Here is a 17,884-nt window from a genome sequence, read left to right on the forward strand (position 1 = left end):
CATTTTACAGACATTAAGTGTTACAAGTATGAATTACAGATTAAGGTTACAATACAACTAATCTTAGGGTTGGCCCCAAGCTTAACTGATTGCTAATGACATTGTCAGCATCAGTAATCTTTGACATCATCATGTTAATGACATTGATAGCTCCAGTAATCTTTGACATCAGATCATTGAAGATTAATGACATTGTTAGCTCCAGTAAGTTTTTGACATCAGATCATTGAAGGTTAATGACATTATTAGCTCCAGTAATCTTTGACATCATCTATTATATATTACAAAATATATTTTAATTAAAAAATTAAACCATGTATCTAATATAACTACAAATTCTATGAATTATTATCCAACTTAATTTCTAATTAAATTCAACCTTTTTGTTACCGGGAACCAAACACTTCCAATGTTAATTTTAGTAATTCAAATTATAACATAACAAAATAATTAATAAATTCATAAAAAAATAAAAAAAAATAATATTAAAAAAACAATACCAAATCACTCACATACACCACTACTCAATCCTTCCACTTTCCTTCTGCACCTTTTTAAGATTTTAGCAATATAAAATTATATTTTTCAATAGAATAATACATACAAAATAATATGTAAGTATTTTAACTTAATTAATATTACTAATTTATAATTATTGTTTTTTATGAATTATTTTTAAAAAATATTAAAATAATAAAATTAAAAATATTATAATTAGTCCGTGCATCGCACATGTTATAGGCTAGTCTATACTATAATATTATAAGCAAAATATAGGATAATTTGGTTGGTTTTTTAATACCTTCCAAAAAAATACTTAATAGTTTCCTATATAAGCAAACCCATATATTAGTTATTAAATAAATTATAAAAAATAAAAAGAATTATGATACAATATACGTAGGACATAACATATTGTATCACACATCAACCCAAAATATTTACTTGTTGCCAACTTTACCATCATCCCCGAGTTTATGGTTTAAGTGAACAAAATAAGTATGATATAATAAAATAGTATATCAAAATTAAGGATTATTTATGTTATGTATAATTATGTAATATATTCTAAAATTTCACTTGTTTAAGTAGAGATTTCTAACAGGAAAATAAAGTTGATGTTACAAAATTATTATGAATAACTACAAAACAAACCAAGATATTAATGCTATAATGCAAAAAAGTAATCAAATTTATGATCTCAACATTATAAATTAATTATATAGCTAATAATATAATCAAATATTATATCAATATTGAGTAATATGTATATTATATATAATTATTGAATATTTATTTTAAAAAAGGAAGAATGACCAAAATACCTTATTTTTAGAATTCAACTGTCCAAAATACTTAAAAAAGCCGAAGAAGACGAAATATTTGGTCCTTGATCATTCTATTATCTTTAAAATATATTTGGTCAGAGGACTTTTTAAGATTTTAACTATCTAAATTTTCAATTATTCAATAATATAATATATACAAAATAATATATAAATATTTTAAGTTTATTAATCTCAATAATATATATTTTTTATTTTTATAATATATATTTATAAATAATTAAAATTATAAATATCATAATAAGCCGGTGTATGGAACATGTTATAGGATAGTATTATATACCGATGGTACTCTATAACCTTTTTATCCTGTTCAAGACACATCAATTCATAAATATTTATTTTTATAATAATTACACCGAAATGCTGGTGTGAGTTTGAGGGGTGTGTAGGGTGGGCCGGTGGGGTTAAGAGGAAAAAAGATTATCCCGAAAGAAAAGGAAAGCGACTTTAATTTTATTTAATTAATAGATACCCGATATCATCCCAATTTCAATTCTCCGACCAAATTTCAAAACCCTAACACAGAAAATTTAAATCTTTTATTTTTCAAACTAAAATCTGGACCATTTTTAATTTCTAAACCAAAAAATGGCTGTATCGGAAGAAGAATCATCTTCGTCGAGCAGCAGTTCCAGTAATTATAAGTCCCGATCGGCGTCAGGACCTCACTATCTCGCTAAAACTGTTCTCCGTGGCACCGTTGTTCTTCAGGTCCTTCCTGCTCACTTTCGCTCTCCTTCTTCCAACGACGTCCTTCTCGCCAAGGTATCTTTTTTATCTCTTATATTTCCAAATTTCTATAACTTTGTTGCTTCAGCCTCAGCTTTGTTCAATATGTTTTATATGCTGCGATTAATTCAATTGGGGATGCTTGTGTTTAATTACGGAATTTTACCACATTGTGATTGTCGATATTTAGGCATAAGTTTACTTATATTTACTTGTACTTTAATTAAAATGACAAGGCTACAACTGATGTTTTTTTAGGGTTTTGATTTGTAAAGGTTTTGACTTTCTGTTTTGCCTGGTTGTACAGGAAACGTCGATTGAGTTGGTTATTATAGATGATGACGGTGCTGTACAATCTGTTTGCGAGCAGCCTTTGTTTGGTATAATTAAAGATATTGCGGTTTTGAGGTGGAATGGGAATCTTCATCAGCAAAGTCTGCAGGTTTGTCTTTTGTAAGACTTGCTTTGTTTGGCTATGGAAATGTCAGGGAAGATGTTAATATGTGGGCGGTTTATTAAATTTTGTTTGGTGAATAAAGTGGAGGGAGATTATTTGGTAGATGATGATTTGCCTCATATTATTTATTCCTTTTTCTTTGGAGGTTAAAGATGCAAGGAAGGGATGCTTTGGTCGTTATTTCTGATTCTGGAAAGCTCTCAATTCTTACATTTTGCAGTGAAATGCATAGGTCTCTCTCTCTCTCTCTCTCCCTCTCTCTCTTCCTCTTCCTCTCCCTCACACACATGCACACACAGGAACAGGTGAACTGTTTTGGCTCTCTTTTTTATATACACAGCTAGGCCTGGTCAACCCTATATTATCTTTTGAATCTATAAGATTTAGTAATATATGTGTTGTCAATTTAGGTTTTCCCCCCTGGCACAAATTCTACTCTCAAGTCCCGGAAACTCGAGGCATCAAATTGGTAGGATGCTGACTATAGATTCCAAGTAAGTTACAGTAGTTGATTTAAGCACATAACTTCTTTCTTTATTGAGTGGGACTATGGGGGTAGATGTTTGTTTTATATAAATGTAACTTGGGTTTTGCTAGGCATGATTTTTGAAGGAGTGATAATATCTCTTAGAATATATATTGATACAAATTTCGGTCCATGCAGTGGTGGTTTTATTGCGGTTGGTGCATATGAATTTCAAGTGGCCTTCTTCAAAATTTCAATATCCGCGGGTAATGATATCATTGAAAAGGTATCATTTTCACTCATTCGTATTACCCTACTATTCGTGCCTAGCAACATTCTTTCACAATTTATAATTTTTTTTTTTAAAGATTGGTGAATACAGACGATCTAATTTGTTTTGCTAATATGTAGTTATATAGTTAATCATCATGAAATGCGTATGACCATGTGAAACATCAACTATCTTCTTATCTATCTGTAATAACAACAATGAAGGAAAAGTATTGATAAATAATTACAAATTCCACTCTTACATTCAATGGAAATTCAATTTAAATTTGTACAGCCTGTGTTCGCACTGAGTAATTTATATTTATTTTATATTTTATGAAGGTAACCACGACCCATTTAGGATTTTATCTTAATTATAGTAGTCCATCTCTAGGTAGAAATCACTATCACTTGCTTATATCTCTGTAAGATGTATGTACTGAGATCTGCATAATATTGTGAGTTAAACAAAATTGGGGAGAAAAGTTTAGTGTCACTTGTATGTAGAAGAACAAACAGCTTGCAGTATAATTTGTTTTATGTTTCTAAACAACGTTAATAAACGAATACCCAAGTTTCCCATTAATAACAAAAATGTTCCATGTCATATCATTATTTCAGAGAAAATCTTATCCTTCTGAAACTGAAGGAGATGCAAGTGCTAGTGGACTAGTTTCCAGGATTAGTGGTACAATATGGAGCATGTGCTTTATTTCGAGAGATCTACGACTATCATGTAAGGAGCACAACCCTGTAATAGCCATTCTTCTGAATAGGTATGGTTATTGGTTACTTCGCACAGGGAATTTACTGTTCCGTTTTCTACAAAGTTGGTAACTTGTACAATCTAAATTTCTTATAAATGTTTTGATCTGATATTGCAGGAGAGATTCACTAGTCAATGAACTGTTGTTGTTGGAATGGAATATTGAGGAAGACAATATACATGTATTGTCTCAGTATTTGGAGGCTGGACCCCTGGCCCATGACATAACTGAAGTTCCTGAATTATATGGATTCGTGTTTTTGTTTAGGGTTGGTGATATTCTCTTAATGGATCTTAGAGATGCTCACAATCCATGTTGTGTCTGTAGAACGAGCTTATTTTCTCTATCCATTGCTGTAGAGGAGCTCAATGATTCTGAGGAGTCGTGTAAAGTAAATAGTGTTGAAGAAGAATGCATATTTGACGTGGCTGCCTCTGCCTTACTGGAGCTTGGTGATAGACATAAAGATAAAGATGACGACCCCATGAATATAGACAGTGAATGTGGGACTGCCAATAAAACCTCCTGCCATGTGTGTTCCTGGAGCTGGGAACCAAGAAATATGAAAAATCCAAGGATGGTTTTCAGTGTGGATTCTGGAGAGCTATATATGGTTGAGATTTATTCTGATTTTTCTGGATTAAAAGTTAACCTATCCGATTGTCTCTTTAAAGGTCTTCCATCCAAGGCGCTTTTGTGGGTTGAAGGTGGGCTGTTGGCTACATTTGTGGAGATGGGTGATGGAATGGTACTAAAACTGGAAGAAGGAAAGTTGCTCTATAGAAATCCTATTCAAAATATATCACCAATATTGGATATGTCAGTTGTGGACTACATTGATGAGAAACATGATCAAATGTTTGCTTGCTGTGGAATGGCACCCGAGGGGTCTTTAAGAATCATCCAAAATGGTATTAGTGTAGAAAAATTATTGAAAACTCCTCCTATTTATCATGGTGTAACTGGTACTTGGACAGTTAAGATGAAAGTTAATGATTCTCATCATTCTTTGCTCGTACTGTCATTCGTTGAAGAGACAAGGGTGCTTTCTGTTGGTGTAAGCTTTACTGATGTTACTGATTCAGTTGGTTTCCGACCTGATGTCTGCACTCTCGCTTGTGGTCTTGTTGGGGATGGTTTGCTTGTGCAGATCCATCAAAATGCAGTCACACTTTGTTTGCCTACTACAGTTGTCCACCCTGAAGGTATTCCATTGTCATCTCCAGTTTGCAGTTCCTGGGTCCCTGAAAAAATGAGCATTAGTCTTGGAGCAGTTGGACAGAATGTAATTATTGTAGCTACATCCAATCCATGCTTACTATATATTCTTAGCATAAGGTTTTTGTCAGCTTACCGTTATGAAATATATCAGTTGTACCATGTACAATTGCAGAATGAGTTGTCCTGTATTTCCATTCCTGAAAAGCACTCTGTCCGAAAGCCTCCAACTCCTCACTCCAGTTTCCCAGACAGTATGTTTTCTGTTCCAGTTGACATTGACATAGGTAATACTTTTGTAATTGGGACTCATAAGCCTTCAGTTGAAGTTGTATCCTTTGTACCAGATAAAGGCTTAAAGTTGGTTGCTATCGGGACCATTTCACTGACAAATACCATGGGCACAACTATAAGTGGCTGTATCCCACAAGATATAAGGCTTGTAGTAGTTGATCGACTATATGTTCTTTCAGGATTGAGGAATGGAATGTTACTTAGGTTTGAATGGCCTTCTGCCTATATGATGTCCTCACCCGAGTCAAACATTCATAGTCCTTACAGTAGTTCGTCTGTGCCTCCTTCAATTGCACCTTTTAACAGAAATTCCTCAAGTGCTGTATCATCTGATAAAATGAAGGAGAATTCTCCTGTATTCCTGCAGTTAATTGCAGTACGCCGCATAGGTATTACTCCTGCTTTCTTGATTCCACTGACAGATTCCCTTGATGCTGATATAATCACTCTTAGTGATAGGCCTTGGTTATTGCAAACTGCAAGGCATAGCCTCATGTATGCATCCATCTCATTTCAACCTTCCACGCATGCAACCCCTGTATGTTCGGCTGAGTGCCCTAATGGAGTTCTGTTTGTTGCAGAGAACAGTCTTCACTTGGTAAGGACTGTCAGTAATATTATTGATCGTTACTAATTTATACCTTCTTTTTCACTTAGTTAGAGAACTACTGTATACTTCTAGGCTAGTATAATTATGCATGCATTTGTACAGTAGATAAATTGTAATAAAGTCTACAGTTTTAGATGATAGTAATTATTCTTAATGAGAGCAATCCTGGTTCTCATTTCGGTTATTATTTTCTCCCCCTACTTCCTGCCTCTTAGTAGGTTGGTCAGTTCTGGAGTCTGGAAAACAAACTGCCAGTCTCTAGTCTATGCTCTCTAATTTGTAGACTAATACTTCTGAAACTTTATATTGAACTCTAAGTTGGGTCCTGATATACATTTAAGTTGAACTGGTAACGCAGAACTATTAGATGATGCAGTAGAACAGCAATTAAATCAAGGAAGACAATAGAAAATCGTGGATCACAACCCATAAAACTAGGGTTAAATATATTTAATCTAAAATATAATGATTATGATACTTGTATTACTTCATTCCAAATATTAGGGTAACATAGAAGAAAACAATTTATTCGTAACAAGTTAAAAGTATAATGTCATGCGACCTTCTGAGTTTTAATTATCCGACGCTTCCCAGATTGTTCTATCACCGCATATAAATGTATTTTCATATGTCATATGTATAAATTAAAATCTAGGAAGCACCGACACTCCAAAAAGGATGCCGTATGCGTGTCGGACACGGCCGACACGACGACACGGCACCGACAAGGCGACACGGCACCGACACGGCTGAGTACGTGTCCGACACGCCACATGGCGTGTCGACAGAAAAAGGCAACCGATACGCGACCGACACGGGTTCGACACGCGACCGACACGGGTTCGACACCCGACCGACACGGCCCGCTGACTCAGCCCATATAAAAAAGTCCAAAATCATCTTAAAAAAGTCCAAAATCTTTTTTTAAAAGACCAAACCATCTCATATTAACCCTAATTTTGTGTCTCTCTGTCTTTTATAACCACCCCTCTTCATCTTTTATAACCCTATATATATACAATCAAATGTATACATACATCTATATATATATAACACATATAAAAATATTTTTTATATTTTTATAACTTTTTTTTGCCGTGTCCCGTATCCAGGACACTTTGATAATTGACGAATCCCCGTGTCCCGTGTCGCCGTATCAGTGTCGGTGCTTCCTAGATTAAAATAAATGTATGTAATAAAAAAAAGATAATAGTTATGATACTTGTATTAGTTCATTTTAAAGAATTAGTGTGATACAAAAGTAAACAATTTTTTCTTAATAAGTTAAAAATATAATGCGGTGAATGTGGATCGAAAACATGACATTCAGTGTTTTAATCCGACGCTCCCCCAATTGAGCTATCACTGCCTATAAATATATTTTTATTCGTTAAATATATAAATTAATATAAATTTATATAATCAGAAATATTATAATTATGACACTTGTATTATTTCATGCCAAAAAATTAGGGTTTATCAAGCACCGAAGAGAAGAATTTGTATGGATCACAATCCATAAAAGAGACTTCAATCTCAATTTAAATCGATCAAACAAGTAAAATCCCAATGACAAAAGAAAAAATAAATTTTGTAATACCGTTTCTCTAGAATACTCCTGATGAACTTATATAGAATATAATCAAATTCTAGTAAATTACTGTCAACTATATTTCTAAATAATGATACAAAATAGGTACACGCTAATATCTGTCATCCACATCATTAGATCATTCAACCAGACTGAGAGAAATGTTAAATGTTTTCAAATAGTGACTTATGGGCCATAGGCCCATACATATGAATGATAAATGTATTCCATTCTTTGATCAGGATCGAGTACTGTAGTCATTACTCAGCAAGCTTTGGCCTTGTACCTCAAGGTTTGCCTTGCTAGCAAGATTGAAATAATCATAATATCAGTCTGACTAATAAATATTTACAAGGGTTACCCATACATTTCACCGCGTCTCTTCTTATTTTTTGGTTGTGGTCATATATGGAAATATAATTACTCGCACCCTACCTTTAGTGGAATTCGAGTCCTCGTTTTCTCTCTCTTCTTTTCTCCCTTTTCTTATATTTACAATGTTCTTCATAATAATAGTCTTGCGTATAATCTACTAAAACATTAGTGATTACCAACTCAGGTGGAGATGGTCCAAAGTAAGAGACTGAATGTACAGAAGTTTCCTCTTGGAGGTACTCCAAGGAAGGTTCTATACCATAATGAAAGCAGGTTGTTACTTGTTATGAGGAACGATCTGAGCAATGACTCTTATTCATCGGATATATGCTACGTGGACCCTCTCAGTGGTTCAATTCTGTCATCATTCAAACTCGACCCTGGGGAAACGGGAAAATGTATGGAGTTGGTGAAGGTCGGACACGAACATGTGTTGGTAATTGGAACTAGTCTTTCTGCTGGACCAGCAATAATGGCCAGTGGTGAAGCCGAAAGGTTAAACCTCTGTTCTCTACATTATAATTCAGTTTATTCTTCCTATAATTTTTATCAATCTTAGTTGTTACCATTAGTATCATATAGTTTCATTGAATTTTTTCCGGTATCAAGTGTGATACATTGGCTAAAAAGTTGTCAGCGTGGAGCTAAATTAAACATTTAAATGCTTGCTATTCATTTAGTTATGGTATTGGAGGCAATTAGTTAAAGCCATATATATACGTGCATCTACTGATACCATTTTTTTACAGCAGCTCACAGGGACGGTTGATAGTCCTCAGCCTTGAGCATAGACAAAATTCCGATAGTGGTTCTATGACACATGGTTCAAAGGCTAGTTCATCTTCTCAGAGAACTTCACCTTTTCGAGACGTAACTGGGTATGCTGCTGAACAGCTGTCAAATAGCAGTATGTGCAGCAGTCCGGATGAAAATAACTTTGACGGCATCAAGCTTGAAGAAACTGAAGCTTGGAGCATGAAATTATGTTATTCAACTAAGTTGTCCGGAATGGTACTCGCGGTCTGTCCATATCTTGATCGTTTTTTCCTGGCCTCTGCTGGTTGTGTTGTAAGTTGCAAAGTTCTTCTGTATTTTTGTACTGGACACATAATAGTAAAATGCATGGATTAGGCTATTGTATGATTCCTCATTTGATTCTTTGAGTGGCCTATATTTCGACCTTTTTTTGGGGTGATCTGCTGGTTGTGTTAAATGCAGTATAACAAAAAAGTCAGTATACAGGAGGATTTTAGAGCCCCAAAGACATATTAATTCTCCCAACAGAAAACAAAACAAGGCTTGATAACCTAACAAATAAAAAATAGGACCAACCAGACAAGGAGCTGAATGAAACCTTGTTGATGGATCAACCTATATTTCATCAATTATCAAATTAATAGGAAGCGTAGCAAGACTTCTAGGAGATTGAATCTCTTCTCTTTAAAATATAATATTCCTTTCGTTATAGATAGAATAGAACATGAGTCTTCTTTTGGTTGAATTACAACTACTGCATTTACTTCTTCGTCACTATCAGATTTGTTCTTCTCGGCAAACAAAATAGATAAGAAGTATGCCGGAGCTTTCGATGACCTTGACAGACCATCTTTTTAGTGGTTGCATAAATATCATTCATTGAGAGGTTCAGAAGATGATCGACTAGTCACTAGTCGCTTGGGAGGACGTTCAAATGAACAATTGCATGCCTCATGAAAAATGAACCGAGCAAAAGTAAACTTCAAGAACAAGTGAAAGTAGTCTCAGTGCTATTAATGCAAAAACAACATAATGAACAAATTGTAACTCCATGCAGGATTAATTGAGTGAGGAATGAGTATCTAGAGAGTTGTAATTTATGCCCAATTATGCTTGTCCAAGGAGTGGAACTGCCCTAGGTCTAATAGCTTTAAACAATGATGTCTGCTGCTGTTTCTTTAGATGTTGTGCTGACTGCTGAAGCACTTAGGGCACCATCCTTATACCTGGGTGCAAACCATAAACTGACAGGTTCACCCTGCCGGCAATGTTATTTAATTAGAGGAAGTAAATTAGACTCCAAGGAAAACACTTTTTTAACAATCTAGGAACAATTACAGGGATTTTGAGATCCCCAGAAAAAAATATTTTAAAATCGTTTTATTGAATAGAAGCCCATTTGATGGGATGAAGAAGATTAGACCTGAAGCCAAGAGAATCGAGGAACAGTTACTGGGATTTGACATCCCCAGCAAAAACCTTTTTAGATGGTTTTATGAATAAATGCCCATTGAGAGGATGAAGAAGATTCAACAATAAACCAAGATGGTTAAAAATAAGGCCCTGTTATGAGAGAAGAGGTTTAAGGCTTCAAGCCGAGCACTCCTTCCTCATTAGGTAAGGTTAAAGAATGCCTAGTTACTTATGCAGACATAAAAGCTTTAGAAAGGAAATTGGAAAATAGTTCTTGAAATTCATTCAGGATATAGTGGAAGACCTATCATGCCTGGATTGCTACAGTATATACAAGTCGTAATCTGCGAGAATAAGATAATAAATGCTTGGTCCAGGAGCATGTTCTAGGTGTGATGTAGCAATAAGAGCAGAGCAGTCAGTATATTTAAGTTTAGAGGTTATGATAGGAACTTTTAAAAAGTTAGCTGGTAGGGGATATTGGCCAGAAAGCATGCACTCTTACTTGGATTAGGTTTTAAGACTTAAAGGCCAAGAAGAGAATGAAGTAATTACATTGTAAGACTAATTGAATATTTATTTGCACGGAGGATATAGTGAGGTCATCTGCAAAGCATAGAAGGATATACCAACCTCTTTGGCTCTTATGTGACATTTAAATCCTGGGTTTTCAGGGAGGGATTTAAAGGAAGATCAGCCATCCATAGCAATATCATCTAGGATAGGGGGATCCCCATGATAAATTCCGCTTCTACTACCAAAGTAGCAGGCAGCTTCACCATTTACTTTCACGGAAAATCTGGCTGTGACTATGCAAGATCGAACCCAGCAATGTAACGAGAGAGGAGGGGGGGGGGGTACTTCCAATTCTCCCAAAGTGAAGAGAGTCAATCACAAATAGGTTGTGAGTGAATCTAGTGGTTCGTGTGAATCCACTTCTAAAGCATAACTTGACTTCGATTTGCTTGAGAGTAACCACAGACCATTTCTTGAGCAGTAGCCTGGTATAAGTCAATGAGGTCAGAGATGTTCTTCCCCAGTATCGTAAGTATAAGCTTGGGAAAAAAGGTTGTAGAGAGTGTTGCTGTGTTGCAGCATGAAATTAGCCACAATTCTCACTCCAAAAGTAGGATTAGGAGAGAGTCATGGACAAGTGCTAGAGTAGTACATTTAAGTGCTTAATAAGTAATCAAGGAAATGGTTAAAGAAAAGATAACTGAGGCAACAGAGAGGTTAGTGAAGGTGAGCCCGGGAGTGCTCAATTGTAGTACTTGACCATACCTGCAGAGATTTGAGGCGGAGATAAGGCTAGGTAGACAACTATTTAAATAAGATAGCCATGGACATGTAATGTATTTCTAATTTCTTTGGAGTCATTGGAGGTCATCAGGTGAGACAGTGCAGGAAAGATGAAACTTCATGAACCTGGATGATCTTTAGCTAGTGGTTACAAATTACGGAATGGGCCAAATCCTGGGTGGCAATGTGCACTTAGTTCAAGTATTTTGTAATAAAAATTAATAAATTTTCCAGGATCCCATTTGCTAACTGTAATATTTTGTTTTCTTGTATCAGTTCTATGTTTGTGGATTCCCAAATGATAATTACCAAAGGGTGAGAAGATTAGCTGTCGCTAGAACACGATTTATGATACGGACTTTGACTACACATTTTACACGAATTGCTGTTGGTGATTGCAGAGATGGCATTCTCTTCTTCTCATACCATGAGGTATCAATAAGATCAACTTTGGTAATATTATCAGCTTACATGTAATGGCCTTCAATTTTAAAATGCATTTTTTTTATGTCTGGTGATCCCCATTATATTGTTGATATCGGTTAGATTCTTTATTTCTGGTGATCTCCAAAATATTGTTGATCTCGGTTAGTGCTATCATCAGCTTTTGCATTGTTGTAACTTGTGTTTATAACCACATGTATTTCTTCAACCTACTTCTAATCCAGGACGCAAGAAAACTGGAGCAACTTTACTGTGACCCAGTGCAGAGACTAGTTGCTGATTGCATGCTTATGGATGCCGACACTGCTGTTGTGTCAGATCGCAAAGGGAGTGTTGCTGTTTTGTCACGTCCAAGTCATTTGGAAGGTATATTGTACTTTCATAATTTTTTTTAATAGTGTGCCTCTTTACCTGTCTTGGAATATATTTACAACAGGATTACTAGAATGACATTTAAATGAAGCCAAGTTACAAATCTTGCTTTCTGCTTGTTTGACTTTTTCTGAAGTTTGTTATACATTGTCATATATAAGCTCCTTTAGCGCCCTGTAGTTGTATATTTGCATATAAAATGTGTAGCGTAATTATCAATTTCATAGTTGGGTTGAAAATGCAATTGAAGACCGTGGCAGTAGTACTGCGAAGGTTAAAATTTGCCTGTCAAATTTAGATACCGAAAATTTAAAATCTGTACTCATTTATTAGTACTGGAAGCTTTTGGTGACATTTGAAGCCCCGATTTGCTCAAGCAAGCCCAGCTCTCTTCTTGCTCCGGTTTTTACGTTTAAAGGAATCCATCGTTAGTAGATGTATAAACTGTCTTTCGAATAAACTGATACTTTTGCCCTTCTGTAGACAAAGAAAAGACATTTTGATTACAAGATTTAGTGCCTTCATCACTAATTTTTTTTAATTCAGATATCTCTTCAATTTCTAATTGTAGGCTTTTGCTCTTTGTATTGCCTATATACAGTCCACAACACTTGCCGAGAACTTATCGACTCAACTAAATATTTAGCTCACAAAATTAAGAATATTATTTTGTTTATTGTAATGTTCGTGCACAAGATAAAAGTATCTGTCGTATTATTTAATGAGATGAGTATTTAACTATTAGTGTTATAGTTTTTGAGTTAGTCTATAACTATGTGATTGATGAATGCAGCTAGAATATACCTTGTACTGTATATATAATAACTCTTAAAACGTTTTATTGATCACGCATATTAGTCCAAGTATAAACAAATGTATAATTTATCTTGGTTTAATCCTTTTTATACTTGCAGTAGTGAACCAGATTCTTCTACTCTATTTCTTTTTAACTGTAACTTTCATGCCCTTATAATTCCCTTATTTATCTTCTTGAGGTTCAGATACTGCACATATATAAAAAAATGCATTGTTATGTACTGAATTCTCCATCAGTTCTTTATTATCTGCATATTGTGTATGCATTGTACTCTTGCTATTCTTTTCTATATTGAAGCTGATGCCTTTTCCAGATAATGCCAGTCCTGAAAGCAACTTAGCTCTGAATTGTTCCTATTATATGGGTGAGATTGCCATGAGCATCAGGAAGGTACGTCCTTGGTATAACATATTGTTACTGTATCTAAACATTCTGATTGATTGACGTTTGCAACAATGTTTATTTAATAGTAAACGCTCAATATGAGTTTATAATGTAATAATAAAACTTAGTATGGGTTTTGTAATAGTATATTATAAAAGCCAAAATCTGGTTTTGTAGTCCAGTTTAATAGGACATATAAGTAGTTAAATAGGACATATGTACAAGTTCATCTGGGTTTCACAAATATAAAATCTTATCTTTGTATTTTAAATACATGATTAGGTAATTTAAAAAGTTGGGTTTTGAAAATAGTATATTAGATAGTATATGAAAATATCAGTTTCAAAGATAAAAATGGATTAAAACCATATGAGTATATAAAAGATTGGGATATTGTTTTATTTATAATATAATGTATATTTAATGTAATAGGGTGAGAGTATATAGTTGGATTAAAAAGCAAAGTTCCTTTAAAATAGAATCATACATACTATACTTATCAACAAAAAAAGGAAAAGAATTATATGTACTATATAATTGTCTTGGTAATGTATATTTAATGCAGATCTTACAGTCCTTGTGCTTTTAGAGGTAGTATTAACAACTAAAAGTCCCTCTTACGCATATGTATCTAGAATATTCTTTTTGTTTGTGTGTGTGTTGGGACAGCCACTAACCAGTTAAGTTCCAACTCAACATACATAGTTGCTTAATCTGGCCTGTGCCTGCTCTAATTACCAGAATAAAGTGTGCTTTGTTATTAATCACATCAGAGGACTAACGTCTGATCTGTACAAGGAATTTTGTATACCTATCACGATTTTTCTGTGACACCCGCCCTTCTTTACAATTGGAATTTAATTGAATTCTGTAAGACATCTCTACCAATAGCTTCATCTGAAAGTGAATAAGGTTCTTGTAAATTAAAATTTCCGCTGCATTACATGTTGAAGGTTGAACTAATTACATTCTTGACTTGAGTTTTGTCTTCTTGACTAGTCTTTGGTAATTCAATCCAACATAAAGCTTATGTAGCCTCTTCAGCTGTTCTTCGTATTAATTATTGACTTGAGTTTTGTTGATTCTTGCGAATTTAAATCCATCAACTTGTGTTTTTCCTTTCATTCATGCTATTCTAGAGATCTATATCTTTCCCGTGGATCAAGCTCTGTTGATGATCAGGAGCTATTAGATCCCCCTCAATATATAGAATCAGTTTCATCTCCAATCACTTTGGTTAACAGGACAGAAATTTAGAGTGTTGAGAAATCAAGCTTGTTGGAGTGTTCAAAGGTTTATGATCTTTAGTGAAGTGAGACTAGGATTTTAACTTGTAAGAATGGTTTAGTTCACTTTTCCCCATAAGTTTTCTCGAAGCAAAATGCTTGAACAAATAATATATCTGCAGGACCCTCCTAACACATGACAAAATCCTATTCCTCAGTAGTGTAGATATTTACATTTATATAACCACCACAATCTCTGTCTAGAGTGGTCAAGTATGGATATGTACATCCCAGGAGGAATTGCCATATAATCTGGATGGAGTTTGCACTGTATTTTGAGGATTTTAGGAAACAAACTCCTTTAGCTTTTACTGAGCAGTTAACTATGCAACTTACAATAAGACAGGAATATAACCTCTCCTTCTAGAGAATTTAAACTTTTACTGAGCTATTAACTATGCAACTTACAATAAAACAGGAATATAACCTCTCCTTATTGAGAATTTAACTGGGCTGTTTGTATGCAATTTCTTTCAGATATCTAAAATACTTACTGTTTGTTGGGATGTAAACTTCCGTGTAGGGTTCACTTCTGTACAAACTTCCAGCTGATGATGCATTCAGGGGTTGTGATGTTGCCAGTACAGTGTTCAACTTTTCCTGCAACAGCATCCTGGTCAGTACACTGTTGGGAAGCATAATAAGCTTTGTTCCTCTGTCGAGGTATGAATATTGCTCTTACCTATGACATTATTCTGTAGTGCATATGGTGTTAGGAACATTGAAGATCGTTGATTGTATATTTTGGAATTGTTGTACGAGATGTATTCAGAATTCAGATGTCAAAAGTCTACATCAACTTATACGGAGTTTTATCATCCTATTTGCTTCATAATGATTTTGAGTTGTAAAGTCATTTTACCCAATATAATGTGGACAATTATCAAATTTAGAGTGTTTTAATATGTCAAAGGAAGCTGTCTACAAGGGCTATCAATGGTCGATGCTGAGGGGTTCTGTTTACATGATCCGGCATCTTATTGTAAGGAGCTACTTGGGACTATGGTACTCAATTATTATGTTATATATTGTAGGGAGGAGTATGAAATCTTAGAAGCTGTTCAAACCCGTCTTGTTGTTCACCCACTGACAGCCCCTATTTTGGGAAATGATCATAACGAATTTCGCAGCCGTGAAAGTGCGGTAAGAAAACTTGTTTTGTTAAACAGAAATATTCTCTGTTCATAAGAAAGTGGTGTTCGAATTATTATTACTACTAGTAGTTGAGAAGTGCCATTAGTACACCTTTAGCTCAAGAAAGTGGTGTTCGAATTATTATTACTACAAGTATTTGGTTGTGTATCATGTTTATATATGTGGTTGATTGGCCAATTGCCTTCAGACCTATATAGGAAAAGAGCTTTGTAGTTTGTTGCTTGTATAAACATTGGGCCATTTGTATCTTGTTTTTGGTGGCAACACTGGCCCGTTATACTGCTAAAAAAAACTGTGTAACCTAAAGCCAATGAAGTTTGATCCTTTTGGTCTCCTCTGTATTCCTTATATTTTTATACCCTAGGTAATATATAATATAGATCAATATTTTGAAATGCAAGCACAAAACAGAAGGGACAACCTGTAAGTTAAAAGTCCAGGTTGAGATTAGAGAGGCCTGAACAAATACCATTAGACGTTAGTAGATAAGTAAGAAAACATTTTTTTTAATCATCTGTTTAAGCATAAAATAAATCTTTGCCTTCATTTCTTTTGCTCGTCTTCTTTGATTTGACGAGCCATTGTTTATTACTGACAGGCCACTGTACCCAGAATACTTGACGGAGATATGCTAGCTCAGTTTTTGGAACTTACAAGTATGCAACAAGAGGCGGTGTTGTCACTTCCACTTGGTTCACCAAAAACAGTTATGCTGACTTTGAAGTCATCTCCTCCACCAATTACAGCTAATCAGGTCGTGCGCATCCTTGAACGAGTTCATTATGCTCTCAACTGAATATCTCATATATTTTCTCCCGAGTCTAGTCTACAGTTGTGAATTGGAAATGTGAGCTTCTCAGCAATGAAATGGTCAGACGGGAAAGAGATCATGATATATGGAGCTTAGGTTTAACAAAACTAGTTTCTTCATCCAAAGCACACCGATCTGGATTGAAGCCAGCCGGAATTGTTAGATGCATGAAATTTGTAAACCGAATTGTTTTTTTGGGGCAGGTCGCATGTCAGAGGCAACGATGAGGAAATAGTGTGCAACCTCTTTCTTATATTAATGTGTAGCTAGCCTTGTTGTACAGTAGATAGGGTAAATAGGCATAATAACTTTTACCTGGCTGCTTTATTTGTTGAAGACTGGCCAGTAGTGTATATGAGTCGTGAATTTAGTAGTCCAGTTTATACTTTATACAGCGTAAAACCTCAGTTTTTCTTTAATGCTTCGTGTTTTAATAAAGTATTAATTACTGACATTCTTACTCACTCTGGCTGTCATAATAATTTTGAGTAGAAAAATATAATTTACAAAAAAAAAAAACCAATATTTGTTCGGATGGTTTAAATAATGAGAACTAATTTAGAGTATAAAAAAAAACTGTACCTAAACCTATTATTTGTTAGGATGATTCATTCAAGAGTGCGGGAGTCGAAGGTCTCCAAAAGAAATAATGTTTGAGAAACAACAATTCTGTCAAGTGATTGCAGGAGCATCCCTCTTTACATGAGCATCCTCAGACTCATCCTTTTCATGCAGTCGTTAGAGAGCCTCTATCAATCTGGCTGAATGCATTTCCTGGTAATATCAGTTGCAAAATATTAGATTGATTTAACTATCCGAATGTACACAAAAGATATAAACTTCCAACATAATCTGGTCGTTATTATACTAATTTCTATTTATCCTTCCATTTCGGCAGCTATTTCACAGTGATGAAAAGGCCGGTATTTAGTCTTTCAAAATATTCATATATCCAAACGCGGATGCATAATTTTTCTTTCTTACTTTTTGGCGATAAATTTCTTTGAAGTGGTTAGTCATG

The 17,884-nt window shown here is 34.6% G+C and overlaps 1 protein-coding gene across 2 annotated transcripts; it reads left to right on the forward strand.

Moving 5' to 3' along the window:
* Positions 1 to 1,775: 1,775 nt before the first annotated feature.
* On the forward strand, positions 1,776 to 17,282 carry LOC141707740 (uncharacterized). 2 transcript variants are annotated; one of them, XM_074511082.1, is made up of 15 exons: positions 1,776 to 2,114; positions 2,386 to 2,520; positions 2,688 to 2,767; positions 2,946 to 3,029; positions 3,200 to 3,287; positions 3,893 to 4,047; positions 4,156 to 6,148; positions 8,311 to 8,621; positions 8,879 to 9,194; positions 11,871 to 12,026; positions 12,263 to 12,404; positions 13,541 to 13,617; positions 15,421 to 15,560; positions 15,932 to 16,040; positions 16,651 to 17,282. In XM_074511082.1, the coding sequence occupies exons 1-15, from the start codon at positions 1,938 to 1,940 to the stop codon at positions 16,846 to 16,848; spliced, it is 4,161 nt and encodes a 1,386-aa protein (XP_074367183.1). In that variant the 5' UTR covers positions 1,776 to 1,937; the 3' UTR covers positions 16,849 to 17,282. The 2 variants fall into 2 exon arrangements, with proteins under 2 accessions (XP_074367183.1, XP_074367182.1); XM_074511081.1 differs by having other exon boundaries at positions 1,777 to 2,114; positions 8,876 to 9,194.
* Positions 17,283 to 17,884: the final 602 nt, after the last annotated feature.

This window comes from Apium graveolens, chromosome 2, assembly GCF_009905375.1.
Source record: "Apium graveolens cultivar Ventura chromosome 2, ASM990537v1, whole genome shotgun sequence".
NCBI classification, from domain to species: domain Eukaryota; kingdom Viridiplantae; phylum Streptophyta; class Magnoliopsida; order Apiales; family Apiaceae; genus Apium; species Apium graveolens.

Coding starts and splice junctions, on each gene's coding strand:
- LOC141707740 (XM_074511081.1), top strand. CDS start 1,938: ATGGCTGTATCGGAAGAAGAATCATCTTCGTCGAGCAGCAGTTCCAGT. Junction 6,149..8,310: donor CAGAGAACAGTCTTCACTTG/GTAAGGACTGTC, acceptor TTACCAACTCAG/GTGGAGATGGTCCAAAGTAA. Junction 12,027..12,262: donor TCTTCTTCTCATACCATGAG/GTATCAATAAGA, acceptor CTTCTAATCCAG/GACGCAAGAAAACTGGAGCA.